General features: G+C 40.3%; 1 protein-coding gene across 1 annotated transcript in view; it reads right to left on the bottom strand.

The window, feature by feature from the left end:
* The window catches only part of dock4b (dedicator of cytokinesis 4b), an 84152-nt gene that overhangs the window by 32742 nt on the left and 32242 nt on the right, over positions 1-19168 (bottom strand). The window contains 16 exon segments of the mRNA XM_035680857.1: positions 258-333; positions 696-790; positions 2423-2521; positions 3103-3237; positions 4662-4798; positions 5453-5645; positions 6352-6356; positions 7461-7629; positions 8749-8830; positions 9651-9751; positions 10795-10878; positions 11040-11137; positions 12358-12511; positions 14045-14151; positions 16831-16993; positions 17613-17737. Coding sequence (XP_035536750.1) covers positions 258-333; positions 696-790; positions 2423-2521; positions 3103-3237; positions 4662-4798; positions 5453-5645; positions 6352-6356; positions 7461-7629; positions 8749-8830; positions 9651-9751; positions 10795-10878; positions 11040-11137; positions 12358-12511; positions 14045-14151; positions 16831-16993; positions 17613-17737 — 1823 coding nt within the window.

The raw sequence follows: 19168 nt of genomic DNA, 5'->3' as shown, positions 1-19168 counted from the left end.
GTCTGCCTTCCAGGCTGACTAATGGTATTAACTCTGATTAATGTATGTGTCTCTGTGCAGGCTTTGGTTTTGAAAAGTGTGATGTACAAAAATAAATAAATTAATGACTTTTATGTGTATCTGCCAGCATGTCTGTGTGTCTGTGTGTGTGTGTCGGTACACTAATGCTGCCCCATTTTAGAAGTGAGGCGGTTTGATACTCAGACAGCTTTGTAGCACTGTAGCATTGTCCAGGTCCACACACACATTCCCCTTACCTTGTAGTCAAACTTGTCATTGAGGAAGTTTTTCCTCAAAGCGTCAGAAAGATAGAGGACAGTTGTGATGATGACGCTAAAAGAGCAGAAGAAAGAGAGGGTTATTGTGTTACCTTGGAGGAAAATGCATCACCATCAACAATTGACATGCTATTCAGATGGCCCATTTGTAGAGCAATAGCACAGAGGGGATGTGATAAGACACAATACGGAAAGAAACACATAAAAAATAAAAACCCAAGGGAAAAAACAGCCAAGGAGCCAAATCAGTGTTATCATCCACAGACACTGGTGCTTTTCCATTAGAAATACTTCATTTCTAAGTACAAGCTCTTTATTGACCTTTTATGTTTTAACTGAGAGCGCTGCATCAAAATTCCCCTATTCATATTCTTATATTCACATATCTTGTCATCTGTGTCGTGTGTGTGGTCTTACTTGTTGGTGACCAATCGCATCACGGTCCAGTCTTTAGGAAACATTTCTGGTCGGATTAGGATCCTGAAGACTGTGAAGATCTGAAGAAGAAAGTCCTGGAACAAATAACACACACACACACACAGGAGACTTGTTATCGCTGGAAACTCAAATCAATTGGGACAGGCTTGGTCCTAATCTTTGCAAATAGTCTTTCTCTGTGTCTCTCTCAATGTTGCTGAAAGATTTAAAATGTATTTATTATATTAAATTAGTATGTAAGACTTATTGATCACTCTGACTGGTGTTTTGTTGCATAGCTTTAATTTACATATCTGCAATCGCAGTTGAATAGCATTTTGGGATTTGTTATGGACACTACTTTTGTAAATCCATTGGAAGACATTTTACACAGTTGTTTTTGCATGGATGTATTTCGTACTTATATACTTAAATTTAAAGATTAGTAGGTCTGTAAAGTGTGAATCTAATGCAGTCATTTCATGTCTCTCTCCATGGTGCTGAAACTCTAAGCTCACTGGTTGCATGGATCTGTTCCACACACTTAATGTGGATACTTGTGATAAAAGTACCAGAATTAAAGTCTGAAAATTGGCTTTTTTCGAGTAAGTGCTCTCAAGCTAACAAGAGCCTGTTACATTTCTATTTTTTCTGACATTTAGCGAATTGATATTTCTCACTGGAATGAACTTGTGACCTCATTAATTTTCTCTGTCTCGCTTCTTCTGCTTTCTCGTCTCTGTGTTTTTTTTCTGCCTTATGTAACCTGCCACCGCTGACCTTGCAGTACAGCATACAGAGGACAGTATAAAAACATATACTTATGTGTACATACACTTCAGAAATGTCTGCTAGTGGAGTGAGCAAGTCACTTTGAAAATCTGAAAACAATTTAGAAAATGGTTGAGGAAGATAGCGAGGCAGAGGGTGGATAATGTTGTCCAGACAAACAGATTAGAATATGAAATCCCCAAAAACAACATAAACATAACAATTCATGTCTTACTCTCTACCCAATATGTATACGCAAATACATACTAGTAATGACTGAATCTAAAGCAATGTGGCAAGAAAAATATAAACGTATGAAGAAAGGATAGATGTGGTCTCAATGTGAGCTCAGGTTTGAACTTTCTTTATAACTGTCCGGCATTTTTATGACCATAATTCAGTACCACTCTATCTTATACACTAGATAAACTAACAAATATCACCAGTCTTTCTAGCAGTTTGGCTAGTTTCGCTTGCAACTTGGCATTATGGAAGTGCAGATGGAAGACAAATATCCATCTATTTATTTAATTATTTGTTCACTTTCAGATCACATATGGACACAATCAGCAGTATAGAGAGTAAGAGAAGCCCTGACAGACAGGTGTAGAGTGATCATATATTCCACAGAAGAGAAACTGTCAGTTCTCCTTGGTGAAGGGACAACAGCTCCTCTTGCAGCTAAATATGCATTTGCCACAGCCTGACCAACCACTCATAATATGATAGAGTAGTTGTATTTTATTATATATATTGTAAATGAATGTATTGTATTGGAAAAAACGCATTAATGTATCTATATATATTGTATTTAATATGTAATATGGAAATACGTGACTATTATTAATTGATTTGGCAACATGTTTTTGTTTGTGCCAATCAAGCTCTTTGAATTGAATGGAGAGAGAGCGAGAGAGAAAGAGAGAGAGAGAGAAAGATGGATGAGGTGGTCTTACCCTCAGGTTGTCTTTGCTGCTGAACGCCTGCAACAGCTGCTGGTAGTGTCTGTCGCTCATCTGTCGCAGAAGGGCCAGCAAACATGCCACAAACTCTCCCTGACAGGATAAAACACAGTGTTTGGTTTTAATGTTGTGTTACAGCCAGGATTATCTTCAGGGGTGCCCTAAATTACTAGATTAATTGTACTATTGTGGTTTAAAACATTTATAAAGAAAGCAGTCACGTAGGACGCATAGCAACACTGGATGTGAATCATTAAAAACAAGAAGAGTTAAGAGTTTACTGGACTATGGGGCTTTTGCAAAGGAAATAGGAAAGGAAGCACTTTATTATACCGAACTTACAGTATGACCTTTATTAACCTCTATTGGCAACATTAGCAGAGCTCTATTACAAATGGAATAACCCTCCACCCATCCTTGAGTCTCCATCATCACACAATGATGATGATGATGATGATGATGATGATGATGATGATGATGATCTCATTATTATCCACTTCACCGTTCCCCTTTTGTGCAGTGTTGTATCATAAATCTTAATTATTGCCATTAATGTTAATAATGTTAGTGGAATCATGGTCTCCACAGCAGCAACTCAATTTAAAGTCTATAATTACTCTTGCACATTTTTGTTAAGTCCCAAAACAATTTATCACACACTAAAACACACATACAGTGACATCCTGGAACTGTAGTCTCATGGCAGGTCCAGCAGGCTGGGGCCGGTTGCTAATTTCCAGGATGGTCCTCAGTAAAACTCCCAGCAGGCTTTCTACAATTAGTTCCACCTCTTTTGAGACCACCGGCTCCTACACAAAGGACAAAACACTTGCACATGAATTACAGGTAACAGCAACACTTTCACTTTATTAACAAAAATGAGAAAAGAAAGACATAACATGAATCTAAAATGTCAGTGTGATTCCTTTTAAGTTTTCTCAACCAATATGCATTCTACTGGCTTTTTTCCTGCTGGCACAACCTTGAACCATGATCGACAGCTGACGTCACTCTGCCTCAGAGTCTGCATTACTTACCCAATAATCTTACTTTTATCTCAGTTTTAATGACTCTTGAACCAGTAAGTGTGAGGACTAATAAGAAGTTTCAAGGCTAAGAGCAACATTTTGAAACTCTAAATTCACAGAGGACAAGGCGAATGGAAGAGAATAAAAGAAGGTGGAATACAAAGGAGAAAGAGACAGTTAAAGATTAAAAGCAACTCGAAGAAAGTGGAGGATAAACTGGAGTGTGTGTGTGTGTGTGTTTGTGCGTTTGTGTGTTTGTGTGTGTGCATCTCCCTCTAGTCTCAAGCCCTGACAAGACAGACAGGTCTTGGACAGAGCGATAATGAGAAGGAGCTTCAGACTGGCACATTGGCTGCCACTGCTGTCACTTCCCTTTAGATGTGTTGCCAGTCTGTGTGCGTGTGTGTGTGTGTATATTGTCTGTGTGTGCGTCTGTGTGTGTCCTACTGGGCGCCTTTACTACTAGCTGGCCCTCTGGCAGCGAACAGTTCAAGCCGGGCAAACCGAGCTGCTTCACAAACAACACACACACACACACACGCACAAATCAGACAATATACACACACAGCTCGAAGTGACTGCCACTTCGACAATGGCCGTGGCTAAATTGATGGGTCTCATTACTGGACTGCACGGCTGCCAATGCCCTTGTTACCAAGACTAATTGACCATATACACACACAACAAAGCAATCTGCTATTGCAATGCATTGGCAAGGAAATTGCTGTAAGACTAATTCCTCTAGCTTTGACTTCCTTCAAAGTTATTTTCCAGTTATTATGGAGGTAATTCCCTTGAACGGTCTTGTAGAATAGCAAAGGGAAACCCTTTTAACTCTAAACTGACTGAAGTCACCGATCTTTTGACTTGGCAACCTGAAACATCAACAACTGCCAGTGCAGTGAGCATGCATTTAGGAGGCTCTATTGGCCTAAACTTGTTTTTACAAGTTGTTTTGGGGCTGATTAAACTAATTAGAAAGTTAATTAGCGAGCTTTAGGAGGTGCTGGTAGGAAGATTTGGGATTTTGTTGCCAGGGCCAAGGCTAGCTGTTTCCCCCTGTTTCCATACAGACATGAGTGTGGGTATCAATCTTCTCATCTAACTCTCAGAAAGAAAGCAATTAAGTGCATTTCCCAAAATGTCAAACTGTTTCTTAGAAGAACAGTTGCATAACGGCAACCAGTTACCACTGTAATACTCACCGCTGTGCCGTTTTCCTCCTTCTTGATGAGGGACAGCATGCTGGTGAGGATGCGAGCACACATGACCAGGTCTCTCTGCTCCTGCATGTGTGCCTGGAGGACCCGGAGCACCACCGGCAACAGGATACAACGTGACTCTGCAAAACAAACACAAACACACACACACACACACACACACACACAGTTGTCATACATCAAATACATAATGTTATATAACTAAACAACAAAGGGCAGCAGCGAAAACACACTAATCTTCGTTGGCTGTATTAGCTCTTGTTTTGCACACAATGTTTCCTAACTATAAATCACTGTATCTAAAAGGGATTCTTTGTGTAACATTAATTTGATTTGCATGAGGGATGTTTTTCTTGATACATGTAGCCGTTGGGAGCATGCTCGAAATAAAACACTGAGTAATTTGCTCGGTGTGCAGCCTTTATTAAGAACAATTTAATGACATGGAGTTAGGTGCACTGTAGGTGTTCTTAAATGACTGCAGTGCAGGAGTGTACAACAGTATAATAAGGATTAATAGCCTGTTTGCTCATGATGCAAGACAAACAGACAGTACAAGTGATTATTTTCTGCATTTTGTGGATGAATCTAGTTGTTTGTTTCCCGCTGTTCTGTTGATTTTTCCTGTGTGTTCCTAATCTGCATGCAAGGCCTTTTTTGTATTTGGGTTATTTGCTCACAAATGTTTGGGTTTTCAGTCTGGTTACAAGCTTTATTTATGTATTCATATCAAAGTGTACATAACTGTGCATCTGTTTGTGTGAACGAGTCTTTACCTGGGTTAATGTAAAGCTGGCTTTCCACCGTCTTGGCAATGCACTGCAGTTTGACAGCCTCCAGGGGGCAGTCAGCGTGGACGGTGGTTGGCAGGCAGCCCAGCGTCTCCCTGACAAAGTCGGCCACCTCCCGTACTGTGAAGATCTTCAACAGCTCGCCATAAACTGCCGGGAATGTCCGCAGGAACACCGCCTAGGCAGAACGGGGCGATGTTCAATCATTTGGAGGCTAAATCGAACAGACACTTTCGAATCCATTATTGTCGAAATATTTTAAGACTGGAATCACTTTGTTGAAAGGTAACAGCCCAAAAGCATTTAAGCTGCAAATTACACTGAACGGAGCTTTTCAAGATGTGACTATGCATGATTTATATAGTGTTTGTTCAGTAATTTCAATAAATTTTTCACTAAATCAGCATTACATACTGCATATTAATCTTAAAGGGGTGATGTCGAGGTCCTGTGAAGCTCAATGGGCTCAATGGGTTTGTAACTCTCTGTCTGATGCTCCTTATTCTTGTCATGTTCTGTCACATTCACAACTGAAAAATGAAGATTACTAAGATCTAGAAAGGTGTGTCAGCTTGTCCCTCTTTGTTTCTTTTTGCCCTCATTTTTTCAGGATAATCTGGCATTGAAGCCATTTTTCAGCAACACTTTCACACTTTTACTGTCACATGTGTTTCCTTTTGACAAAACAGCAGTTTAGATGGAACAACAAGGAGTTCTAGTAGTACTAAAGTCTAAGGAGTCTAGACTCAGAGAGGAGTCACAATAGAGCAATACACACAACTCCTATTCTTTGATTTGATTTTTGAATTAGCATAAATACATTGAGTGTGTTTTAATTACATAATTTCTTTTGTAATCCGTTTACAGCTCAACACAGATGTTACCTCATCTTGTGATGAAAACAAAAAAAAAGTCACAGGTGCTAAATAATGCACACAGGGCTTTGCTGTTTATGTGTGTTATGTGTTTTGGCCAGATTAAGTTAGATTAGCATGATTCTGGCATGCATCTCCCCCCAGCTGTTGTTGTGCTGAGATTAAAGATTAATCTGGATCAGGAGTCAGTGCAGGGATGAAGTGGAGCTTTTCAGACACCGTGGAGAGGGCACAACTGGAATACACCAAGGTGAAATTATTACAAAGCGACTAAAAGAGACTGGAAGCCTGTTATCAAAGCCTGCTGGCTTTGATAACTCAACTCTCTTGAGTGCCTTGTTATAATTGTTTAACTGAGCTGTGAAAAGAAAATGGAGTAATGGAGTAATTGAAAAGATTATTTTTCTCGAAATGCTTGAACAACACGTGTTCAGGGTTCTCATGGATGAGGCAAGCAAGACAACAAAGGAAGGAAATAATTAACACAGAGGGGAATGAGCACACAGTTATACAGGTTTTGCGTGACCTAAGTGTTGCGAGTTACCTGGAATTGAATTCATTAAAAGAGTACATGAGTCTAATGGACTAAAGAGAAGTGACAAAAAGATGCAAATGAGACTACAAAAAAAGAGATGGAAGCAGCAAGAGGAAGAGGAACAACATAAGACTCCTGGATCTGTACTAAAAGGTCCTGTAGAGGCAAAAAAGCAGGTGGTTCCCTACAAGTGTGCATAAGGACACACACAGCCACACAAGCAGCTGTCTCTGTTTTTTTTGCTGTATAATTAGGATTATCTTTGGCGTCTTTAGCTTATTTGTTTTGGTCTTGTTTCGAAGAGTGAAGGCGGCTACCCTGCTGTGCAGACCTCCCAGCGGGAAAGGAAAAGCTGCCAGAGACATTCCTATTCCGACTCCAGACCCCTTTGGCAGCATGAAATTCAATTACAGGCAATTTCTCACCTATCACGACTGCATTAACAAGAGTCCTCGAGAAAGAAAACATAATGTGGCGCACAAGTACCAACAGGCACAAATTTACACATTTGCGTAAGTGCACACAGAGATGCACATTGTGATTGTGGAGGCACAGAGGGTTCGAGACACACACACACACAAACACGTTTGTGCGACGGGACTGGTGCCTTTGTTTTCCTGCGAAAGGAAGAAGCGAATGGACATGAAGAGTTCATGGATGCAGACTCGGAACTCCTCCTCGTTCTGGCCTCCCGTGGCCAATGAGAAGAGCCGGCGAGACTGGATAATGTACTTGAAGATGTACTCGCTGGCCTGGAGGATGGAAAGAACAATCATCATATATCATCTGTTTTAGTGAATTAAAAAACAAAAAGCCCTGCAAGTCGGACTTCCCTTCCAGTGAAAAAGGAAAGGAAGTCTGATATGATATTAAATTTTGCCCCTGACGCATTTCATCCAAAGTTTGAGTTTTATAACTCTATTTATCTGAAACACTTGATGAGATGACAGAAAATCATTGCTTTAAGTAATTTCTTAAACCAGAACTCTAGCTTCTCAAATGTGAGGATTAACAGATTTTCTCTGTTTTATATCTCTGAAAATATATATTTCAGTTTTGGACAAGTGTCAAGTGCTCATAAGGAGTCTGAAGATGTCACACTTAGGCATTTAGAGCTTGTGATGGTGTTTTTTCATGCTTTCTTTTTTACATTTTATAGATAATACAATTAGCTAATGGTAGACAATTAGTTGCAGTCGTAGTGTAGACAGTTGTTGTAATGAAATAGGTAAAATAACCACTTTTTAACCTGACAACAAACACTTTTAAAGTATTGTATAGTCCACAATACTTAAAAAGTGATCTGCTTTTTTTCTTTATTAGTAAAGTAGTACAATATTGTTTAGCTTCACATTTTTGATACAGAATTCAACCAAAAGGAGGTGCTTTAAAAAACCTAATGAAAGACATTCTATAGATCACTCATACAAGGAAACCCTGGAGACACATCTGTGGTCTACCACTTATTTATTACTTACTGCATGACAGAGGAACATTTACTTCTCCTGCATAACGTATTCCGCGAATGATAAATGGGGAAACCACACTACAGAAGCCGCAAATGTGCTTCTCTGACGGTGTATCTGCGTGAGTCATTAGAATAATGTGATGTGGATTCCCAACCCCAGAGGCAGTACATTTCTGCTGATTAAAATTGTATGCAGTGTAATAGATTGAGGAGGGGAATAATGAACGGTGGTGCGATGTGTTCACTGCTGATGGCGGGATAAATTAGCAGGAGTGGCAGCAAGACGGAGGGAAATTTGTTTGTTTGTATTTGTGGATGCATCTGTGTTGTTGTTGTGTGTGAGTGTGTGTGTATGCGCACGTAACTAAGTGTGTGTTTGTGTGTGTCAGAGCAAGTGCCTCACCTTGAGCACCTGCTGTATGTGATCCTGATGTTCTGCATCAATAATGCGGTCCACGTACCACTTCAGTACTTTGATCAGGTCCCTGGAGAACACACACACACACACACACACACACACAGTATCACCACTCACCTCTAGTTACATCGGCTTCTCTCACAGGATTTAGCAACAATAGAAGTGGCAATGCAGTGTTTTAACATGAAACGCTTAAATACAGGTGGTTTAAATGTTACAGTTTAGAGTAATGACACTAGGATGACCAACAAATTCAATTCCGTTTCACCAGCAGTAAGCTGCTGACAAAGAAGGCAGAATGAGAGGATTTTGGTTCCATATTAGTAACTAAAGATAGTTTTAAAAAGGAAAAATAATGATATGCATAGATAGTTTGTTAATTAATTAAGGTGTGACACATTGTAATGAAACAATATCGCAGGTAAGAAGAGTTTAAAGCAGATGGATGTGGCAGCAGTATTCTCTGTGCGTGCGTGTGTGTGTGTGAGTGGGTGCATGCAAAAAGACATGGGGTAAAAAAGGAGAAGAAGAAGCTCTTAGCAGGTACAGAGAGTGTGAAGAAGACAGCCGGTGAGAACAGCAGGTTGTGAATATGTGTGTGAATGTGTGTGCATGTGATAGATCGGAGAATGAAACGAGGAGGCGGGAAGCAAAAAGCAAGCACAATTTCATATTTCACTTTTTCAACAGCCAGGGGGCACCATAAGCATTTCTTTAACGCGCCTGGTGACTAAATCACAGCACAGATCTGAGTGGAGCTGCCTCTCAGCACTGACGCAGGCTCTCCAACAGCCTATCATTAGAATACAATATACGTGTATGCTCAAGGCGCTGCTGTAGCCTCGAACGGCCACATCTAGAGGAGTGAAGGTGGAAACATCACATACCTGTAGGACAAAGCTCCAGCAAAGTGGCTCTCGATGTAGGTGTCCATGACTGGTTTGAAGTGCTGGAATTTGCTGTCCTGGAGGAGGTTGATGATATGGACCTGGAAATAAGCAGTGAAGACATATTATTAAAAGGTATTCCTTAACATAGAAGATTATTTTTTATCTCTTTTTAGGAGCTTTATGATCTTATTTCACGCGGTATGGCACCCTTTATATATATTCTGTATCAGTTTGTTCCATGGAAGCTGCATGATGTTTAGACAGAGTGAAATGTTTTTTATGGCTTCACCATTCTATCAAATAGAAATATTCTAGATGTCTAATGCATAACTTTACACACATTCCCCTAAGATCCAGCCTGACAAATCTGTTATATGTAGTAAAAATTAATACAAAACTAAAGTTAAAATACATTTTTGTGGGTTTGAACAATGCTTAGCTACACAGCTTGAGTTCACCTGCAGCAACCTAAGCCTCACAGTTAATTTTGGAAGGTTTTGTCCATTGCTCAACATCTAAGCTAAGAAAAAAACATCACTTGAAGTTATTAAAAGAAAAAGATAAAAAAAGTGTCACATACAAAAGATATGAGGAAAACAACAATAAACAGAATGAAATTTAATAAAATAAAACATAAAAAACAACCGAGCTAAACTAATTTTGACAGTGGCTGCACTTATTACTCCATGTTTCCCTTGTTGCAGGTCATTGTGAAATGCACTGATCTGTCTGACCACAGAAGTCCACTTGTCAGACTGGTTGGATTGATCTCAAAACCACAAAAAGGAAACTTGATGACTGCACCGGCTCGCTAGACCTTTCCATCACTGATAACGCCACACTGAGAGGAGTGTGTTCATGTCTCAGTGTGAGACTGATGTAGAGAGAGAGACACACACAGAGAGAAAGAGAGAGAGATCGATCACTCGCTCTATCAGCGCAGTGCAGCGTAACCAGGCTGAGATTGGTTCAGCGAGCTCTGTAGCGTTACATCACTAGATCTTTCTCCAGCAGTCAGCTTGTGTTTCTGTTTTCTGACTCATACGCTATGAGATTGTGGTCGACATATGAAGGGAAAGAAGGAACACAAAATATAAAAAGATCCATGTATATTACCATAGCGTTAAAAAAGCTTACTTACCAGTGAATCAAACACCTTGAGCCCATATCTCTGAGAGCTTTCATCCAGAATACCAAACAGAGTGTCCAGGGTGTCCTGTAGAAACTGTGGGAGGGAGCGAAACAAAATGGAGCTGAAATTCACTTCAGTTTTTGACTTAAACTTAAATAGCACGTGGACTGAAATGAAATCAGAAAGCAATCAATCATAAGAATGCCAGGATAGTGGTAGCAATTCAGCGGTGAGGGTCTCACTGTGGAACCTACTTTAACAATCTCAGAGCCATCGATCTCCTTCAGCTTAGAGAGGCTGTCGTTGATCCTTTCGGGGTGGGCTCGCCACTTCAACAGGTCCAGCATATCACCTGGAGAAAGGACAAAAAGATGGAGATATAGAGAGATATAATAGCAAATGAAGGAGACAAAAAAAATGACAGTGACAACCACAAGAGATCAAGACACGTCTCGTGTTTGTTTGTAAAGAAACACAGGATTATGAGAGCAGCGTGCACCTCAGATCACAAAGCATCACCACACCCTGCAATTATAGCGCCAAAAAACTCCTCTGAATCCAAACAAATGATGACATTTTCAAGTGCAGCGGGATAAAGAAGATAAAAAGTAATTTTCCCGAGCCAAGGTCCCCAGACATATGCATGAATAAAACATAAGCGTCGAGAAGAAAGTCTTTTAGCTGTCTCTTTGGATTCTGTTCAACCTGAAGCGTCTTTTTGCAACTTTATGTGTGAATTTGTTTGTGTGCGTGCATGTCTGCATTTGTTTTGGTTTTTTTTACCAATCTGTCACGTATATTTTTGTCATCAGAAACTGCAATATTTCTATAATCAATTTACCGACAACGTCAAATGTATTCAGGAAATGAACAGCCTACTGCAAGTAAATTGCGCCTGTAGCTTTTGTGTTTATATATTCTTCCATCTACTTAATGAGGTGAAAAAAAGATTCATCATTCACTGTTTTTCTGCAGTCTGAAAATACTGTTGTCTGGTAAAACGTGACAGTGTCTGGAATGCATCAGTGACTCAGTGGAGAAAAGCAAATGTCTACCTTGCTGCATACTTTATATTTTAATCTATGGTTATCGTTGCTGCTGTTTGTTTAAATGAGGGCAAAGCGACAAGCTAGTCCTCCTGAAATAAGACTACAAATCGCACTTTGCAAGCAGATTTCTGAAGGCATAAGGATTTATTAGCTCATTAGTGAGCAATGCAAACTGGAAGCTATTCCCACCCCCCCTGCATATTCACAGGTTTGTTTCACACACTTGGATGGTTTGGATGGAAATGTCACTTTCTCACTTGAGCACACTTCGCTCCCTTTGTCTTTTCTTAAACATATGGAATTTTGACATTTTGTCAGGCTTTCTGTGACGTGTTAATGACTATATTTGGCAGTAATAGTTCCAAACTCTACTCAGTGAACTTCACAGAAGCACAGTGGCAGCTAGTGTATGAAGGTGCAAGGTAATTCCAGTTAGAGATGTGACAAGAGTTAGAGTATAGCAGCCCAAAACAACACCTCACTGGGCGAGTGGCCAAAATGCCAATCCCTGAGTTTAGTTTACCATTCTGTGTAAGCTTGGTGGAGCAGAGAAAGCTGGTGATCCAGAAAGACTCTTTGGTGCCTTTCAGAGTCTGGTTGTTGGACGGGAGGTTGGCCTTGGAGAATGGCAGCTTCAGGTAACGAGAACAGTCGGCCAAGCTGGTATTCTCCTCGCACTGGGGGAAAAAAAAACAGGAAGATAAGCACACATTTTGTAAACTGGCACAGGTTTGTAGGAGAGGAGTAGAAGAACGTGATAGTTCTGGTGCATTCACCGTTTTAATGCCAACCTGTCACCCCATTGGCTGTGGGCTGTATATCAGTCATGATTGACACATGTGAAATGATTGTGCATAATCAATCGCAGAACTCTGTTGTTATTTCAAGGATTTCATGTGAAGCCTTAATGCACAGCTGAGGTCGTTTGAGCTCCAAAGCTACCACACTCTTTGGACTGATTCTACTGTGTCTATTTTGGGTCTGAGGAGAAACTAGGCCATGCCAGTTTCATTGAGTTTTTCAGCAACTTCCATCTGGCATCTGAGTGGGCCTTTTCCCCTCTCAACGATGGGAACACACACACACACTACCAGAGTTGTCCTTTAAAAGTGGCAGGCTCAAGTTAGGGGGTTTGGGAGGACTAAATCTGACCTCCTAACAGGAAAAGAAGACAATGAAAAGAGGTTTTTGTGTTTTAAAGACTACATAGCTAACAGCAAAGTAAATAATCAGACTTCTGGTCGCTGTTCTGCCTCACTTCCAATAAAATGTATGAATGCGCTCCATGGTTTTCCGTCCTCAGCAAAGCCTGAGGTTTATGCACACACCCTTCGCCTGCAGCTGAGGAAAAGCATGTAGTCTGCAATTACTCTGAATTACACCCAAGACGGTCTTGCAGTAGCTTTTAACTGGGGACGCTGGCCATTTTATTTGCTTCAGTCTTTTGATGTTTCAAAGCCAAAACGTGTGAAAAGGTGAGCCTTCAGACATAAAGGTCATGCTTAATACAGAGATACAGACAGAGTAGACTGATGTTTATGTAACTAGTTCAGTGCCAACTGTCAAAGACAAACGTACATACATTAACACTCGCTCGCAGTTAAATTCAACCCAGCTTGACAATGTTACGTAATTGGACATTACTCATTGGCCCGTCAGCCTGTAATGGAGTGATGTGAGCTGTTTGTCATCCCGTGGTACCAAACGGTGTGATAACAGGAGGGCCGCATTTTGCCATACAGAGCAAATGAGTCACATAATGATATACAGTATGTAATCCCATCCGGCGTAGCCTTGGTAACACCTGTGAGTGGGTTCACTTAAGAGAACCTCTAAGCTGCAATTTACCAATAAACATGACCATGGAACTTTTGTCTTTGTCTAATGAAATCTTTTGCGTTGAAATTGCTCTGTTAATACCACGTCAAATGTGTAGTGCCAGGCCAGGATGGCACATTGATAGGCCAAGTAGGTTGCATTTTCATACAAAGCCGATCACTCCACTGTTGTTGAAAGTTAAAAAGCATTGAAAACAGTGAAATTATCACATTGTATTGCTTAAAAATAAGACTTAATCTAGGCTAAAATCACACATCAAGATGAATATTAAACACTGTGTATGTGCCAGAAAAAAATCTGCAAAGCACACACTCGATTTGATTATACGTTGTTCAGTCAAAATCTTGGTGGAGATGGTATGCAGTTATTACCTTATGGATAATGAGCTCATGGGTGCCATCTGGCAGAGTCCTGCCATCCTCCTGCATCAGAGGAACAAAGGAGTAGCCAAACAGTTTCTTCTCTCCCTTGTCTTTAGCTGTCAAACAACAACACATGGACATGATATTGAGTCCAAAATACAACAGCACAGGCTGCAAGAAAAATAAACAAATGCTCATATTAGGAAACTGGTTACGTAATACGTGCCTAATGCCTTCAGTGTATTTATTCTACTTAAAATGTAAACCTAACATGAAGTTGAAAAGCATTGTTGAGACTACACATTACTGTTGGTGGTTTTACATTGCAATGAAAGTGCGCAGAGAAGAAGACATGAATGCAAACAATTCATGTTTTTAAAAAGTTAAAGATCCCCTCCAGACATGTATTAAGACATATATACAAATAGTCTGCTTGGAATAATAATGTGTGACTGATATGATTTTCCCACAAAAAAGTATTCTCATTATATCACAATAAAATCCTTAAAAAGACATCTACTCCTTCTACCCAATGACAAATTCCAGACTCTATGAAAATACAAATTTTGTTCATTTCTAAGGATTTCCTGCTGGAAACAAGATGTGTCCTACTTCACTGTAAAGTCCATTCTCAGTGTATGTGCACTGGAGGCTTCAGGTTTCTAAATCACACTGTACAAGTTTAATACTGGACCAGGGTTGACTTCTAAACTATTTGTGATCAAATCATGCTTGTAGGCCCCGCCCCTTAAAATCAGATTTTTAATAAGCACAGAGAAACTTTCCACTTTCAGCAGATAAAAGTGAAAACATCCTTCTAGTGTCGAACTCTGCACATACATCTTTCTGCACAGTGAAGATCAAACACCCAACTGTAGGAACAAGATAAAACTTAACTTTGCAAATGTTTTATAAGGGAGGAAATGCATTCAACATGTCAGTAAGGCCTCGATTATGCACTATATGAGAAAAACTGAATGTAGACATAGAACACTACATGGTACCTTTGACCACACCCCGCATCACTGTTAGGAGTAGTCAGAATCTCTTGCACTTGTAACCACACACAACTAAGATTTCAGGGTGTACTGAACTCACCCCAAGTACACTCAGCACTGGCACAAAGCAAAAACAAGATATTTAGATGCTGTTAAATTATTCTTCGAGGGCCTTACTAAAATGGGTTGCTGTGTTTTTAAGCAGCTTTCTGAAAGCTCTGGGCATAATTTGCATTATGAACACATGTAATCTGATTTATCTGCTGCTTTAGCAATAAAGTGCTAACGTGCGCACAGCGGGAAGTGAGAAGTGTTTTCTATTCCCTTTCATTGCAACACTAGTGATTCATTTAGGCAGTGTCTACCAGTCCTCTGTGTGTGTGTGTGTTTGTGTGAGTGTGTGTGAGACTCAAGAGAAGCACAAGTTGCACTGTATTAAACTTTTAAAATTGGTACTGCACCATAACCATTTTATTTCTGTCTTGCTTTGCTGTGATTAAGTTTTTACACCAGGAAAGTTATTGCTTACAGGCTGTAAACTTTTGCTTTTTGTTGTGTGTGGTTCTTTTTGAACAGGTTTTCCTAATCTATAAGCCCTCATAGCCTAGGGTGTTAGGAGATTAAGAAAGATTAAGTGGTACTGTGTGAAACTCAGGCTTAGCTGAGCTCTGCAGACCAGGTGGAGATTGATGTTTGTTATATCTTGAAACCACTCTACCAAATACACTGTTCTATTATATAGCAGAATTTAATAGACCGTTAGGAATTCAGGGTTTTAAATTGGAAACAAGGAAAGACTTTGTATCTTTATGGTGTCTAGAAAGAGAAAAAAGTCAGGAGTAGCATGCTCCTACAGCAGCAATAGTGTTACTAATAGTAAGGTAGTCGTACTGCAAATTGCTTCAATTGCTTGAAATATTCAATAAACAATCAGCAATAATAAAACAAAGTACTGCACTGCTCACACTGACAGGTCCTTACAGTCCCCTTTAGCACCATTTAGGAACAACACTGGACTCCCCACAAACAAATGAACAATTACCGCTGCTGCATAATGAGTGCAAAAGCAAGATAGCATTTAAAAGCATATTCATGAAAAAAACGAGCTTTCTCTTTTGCATTAATTGAAAATGAGAGTGTCTGCTAATCATATTTCTTCAGGCAGGTTCTCCCCAAGTTTGGGAGCCCTAATAGTACATGTAATATGGTCTCCTCAGTTTTGTGTCACCACAGGCTTAAATTGGGCTCTTAATAGGCAGCCCTTGGGTAGCAATGCTAGCACTGCCAGCAGTAATAAGGCTACTATATCTACTGCACACAGACACACAGCCTCCCAGCTTGGCTGCAAAAGGCATAATAATATCAGCTTGTTATGAGAGAGGAGACTCGGCCTTCTCCCCGCAGCCCAGAAAGAGGGTGAGCAATATTTTGGTCATAATTAAAGTTTTGTCTCATTAGGAGGTGAGAAGTTGGACAAACTAGTCTCATTATAAAAATGCTTAAATAAGCGCACTCTTATACACTTGGACACTGTCTATTTGGAGGTGGCAGCAGCCTGGGGGCTTGAGGCTAGAGGACTGGCAGATTCAAGCGGGTAGGAAGCTGAATGATTATTGTGCTCTTCTCCATCCACAACAACGCCTCTTTAACTCCAACTTACATAGATAATCAACTGAAAAGAAAGCAGCACCTCAGGCGTTCACACCTAAATGAAAAATTTGTTAAAGTCTGGAAAAAGGTGTTCACTTAACCTTTCTTAGATAAATAAAGGGTATCCACGATCCCCTTCCCACTTACTGGAGCAGTGTCTGAACTCAAACCGGACGTGCGATCCCCGAAACATGTCGACCGGGATGGGCAGTTTGATCTGCTCCGCCCAGCGGGGGCTGTTGTTGTGGTACAGCACTAGGGAGTGGTAGTCATCCCCACCTGGTTCACCGGAACCAGCAGCCACATGACTCTGAAAGACAGAGAGAGGAGAATGAATAAAGAAACAAGATGAAAGGAGAGGAGTGAACAGGAAGCAAAGAAAGGAAATGAGAGGCCGGTCTCAATGACGAGAGGGAGATTTGAAGGACGCAATGAATTAATGAGTCAGACATGAAAATATAGGACTGAATTTAAAACCAGCCCTACACGCCACAAATGACAAAAAATACTGAGTGTGACATGGTTTACATGTGTGTGTTTACTCTATGTGTGTCAGAGGGTTGCGTGCCATGCGGCGGCAGTGGCAGCAGGGTTATATTTGAGTCTATTTTCTGTTCAAGGCCGAGGCAGCGCAGGAAACCACATAGGCAGACTGTCACAGCGCTGCACCAGAAATGGGCAACACACTGGAGAGACACTTAGCTCTCATCTGGGTCAGCGATATTTAAATGAAGAGTTTTGCTCCAAAATAAGACACCTACTATTAAGAAAAATCGGAGGTAACTAAGGACTTAAATAGGGCATCTAGCGTCCATAAACAAAGGTTTAAGTACTTAAAAATGATGTATCTTTCCAATGACAGTTGTGGCTTTTGCAAAATGAAGCCATAACAACAGTGACACAGATCCTAGATAAGAAAAAAACCTTACCTTGAGGATTTGTCCATCGATATCCAGCACATATACGGTGATCTCTACGTTCCTGGCTACGCTCTTCCCACCCTTCTCAAACTCGCCTTTCTCCAGCGTGATGTAAAGGTCATTCCTCATCTCTCCTGCAGGAACAGAAAGGTAAAAGAGGCAACAAGGCATTGATTATGCATACAAGCAAGCATTATTAATGACCTCTCAGCAGCTTGACGACAACTTTTAGAGTAATGCCTTATGACAGGGATGGACAGCGTTTACATTAGCAGCATTTAATGATGTATTTTCTGCTGAAATCTAAGCCTGAGCTATGACCTTTGACAAACAGAGAATAAAAGGTTTTTAAATATCCGCTGTAAGCAGATTGTGTAGCCCGTATCCATTTTCTAATATGTATATCATTTGTCAAGTCAAAAATGTAATTTCAATAAACAAAGAAAAAGGCATAGACATTTGCACATGTCCTTTCAAACTATCAGTGTGGTTGGCTTTACCCTATCAGTGAACTGACAGTGACATGATAAAACAGGCCACAGAGGAAAGAAGACACTGAATGTACAACACACATTGCTTAAGAAAAGAGCCACAAACCACTCATTACTGGTTGCATACAGTATGTGTACTGGCTGTGACCAGCTCAGACAAAGACTATGTGTTCTCTGAAGCCTGAAAAGGTGAAGGTTATGCAATGATTAATTCACCTAAATAACTGTTTTTGTGGCCCCTTATGTTTGTTTTGCAACCCCTGTGGGGGTCCCAACCCCCAGGTTGGGAACCTCTGATTTAGGGTGCATAAGAAATGATTCACAAAACCACAGAATGTAAAATTTCTGTTCAAGACATTACAGAGCGAAGACCACACCACTGGACACAGACTGGCAGGTGTTTCCTGTCCAAGACATGATGATGTAAAATAAAATAACAAGAGCCCATACAACAAAGCATAACACACACAGGGATACCCTTACATGCAAAACACCTGAGCAGGGACTAAATGCTATTTTGATGCTATTCCAACTAAGATTTTAGTTAGTACCACTGACTGCTATCCATTCCTACATACTGTAGCTGTCTTTCTGTTTTCATTGCTACACACACACACATACACACTTATACTGTATGAGAACAGTATAAGAACATAAGAACATACGGTAAATATGATGAGGTAAAACTTAAGATCCTAAGAAGAACCTAAAAAGGAATAAAATACAATCCCTTGCTGCATATATATGTTACAATAATGTGGTAAATTTAGATTTAGATTCATTGGGATTCATAAAAACAAAAATTTGACCTATAAACACCCCTGTAACACAGTCTTTTCTTGAGGCTGGTGGCGCAATCTGCCAAAACACTAAGTGAAAATAATCCCAGGAAGTAATATTCTACATCTTTTTGTTATAATGCAGCTGAATGTACAATGACTGGGCACACATTTATTTCCTTCCTTCTGAGAGAGGACAGGCCTGTTTCCTCTGCAGCCAAGCTGCGGTCACACATTGTAAAATAGGTTCCCTATACAACCTCTGTAAGTGTGTGAGTGTGTGTGTGTGTTCCTG

The sequence above is a fragment of the Morone saxatilis genome, unplaced genomic scaffold (genome assembly GCF_004916995.1).
Source record: "Morone saxatilis isolate NCDOM2014 unplaced genomic scaffold, NCSU_SB_2.0 Contig10, whole genome shotgun sequence".
Classification (NCBI taxonomy): domain Eukaryota; kingdom Metazoa; phylum Chordata; class Actinopteri; family Moronidae; genus Morone; species Morone saxatilis.
This window is presented reverse-complemented; position numbering and strand designations above follow the sequence as displayed.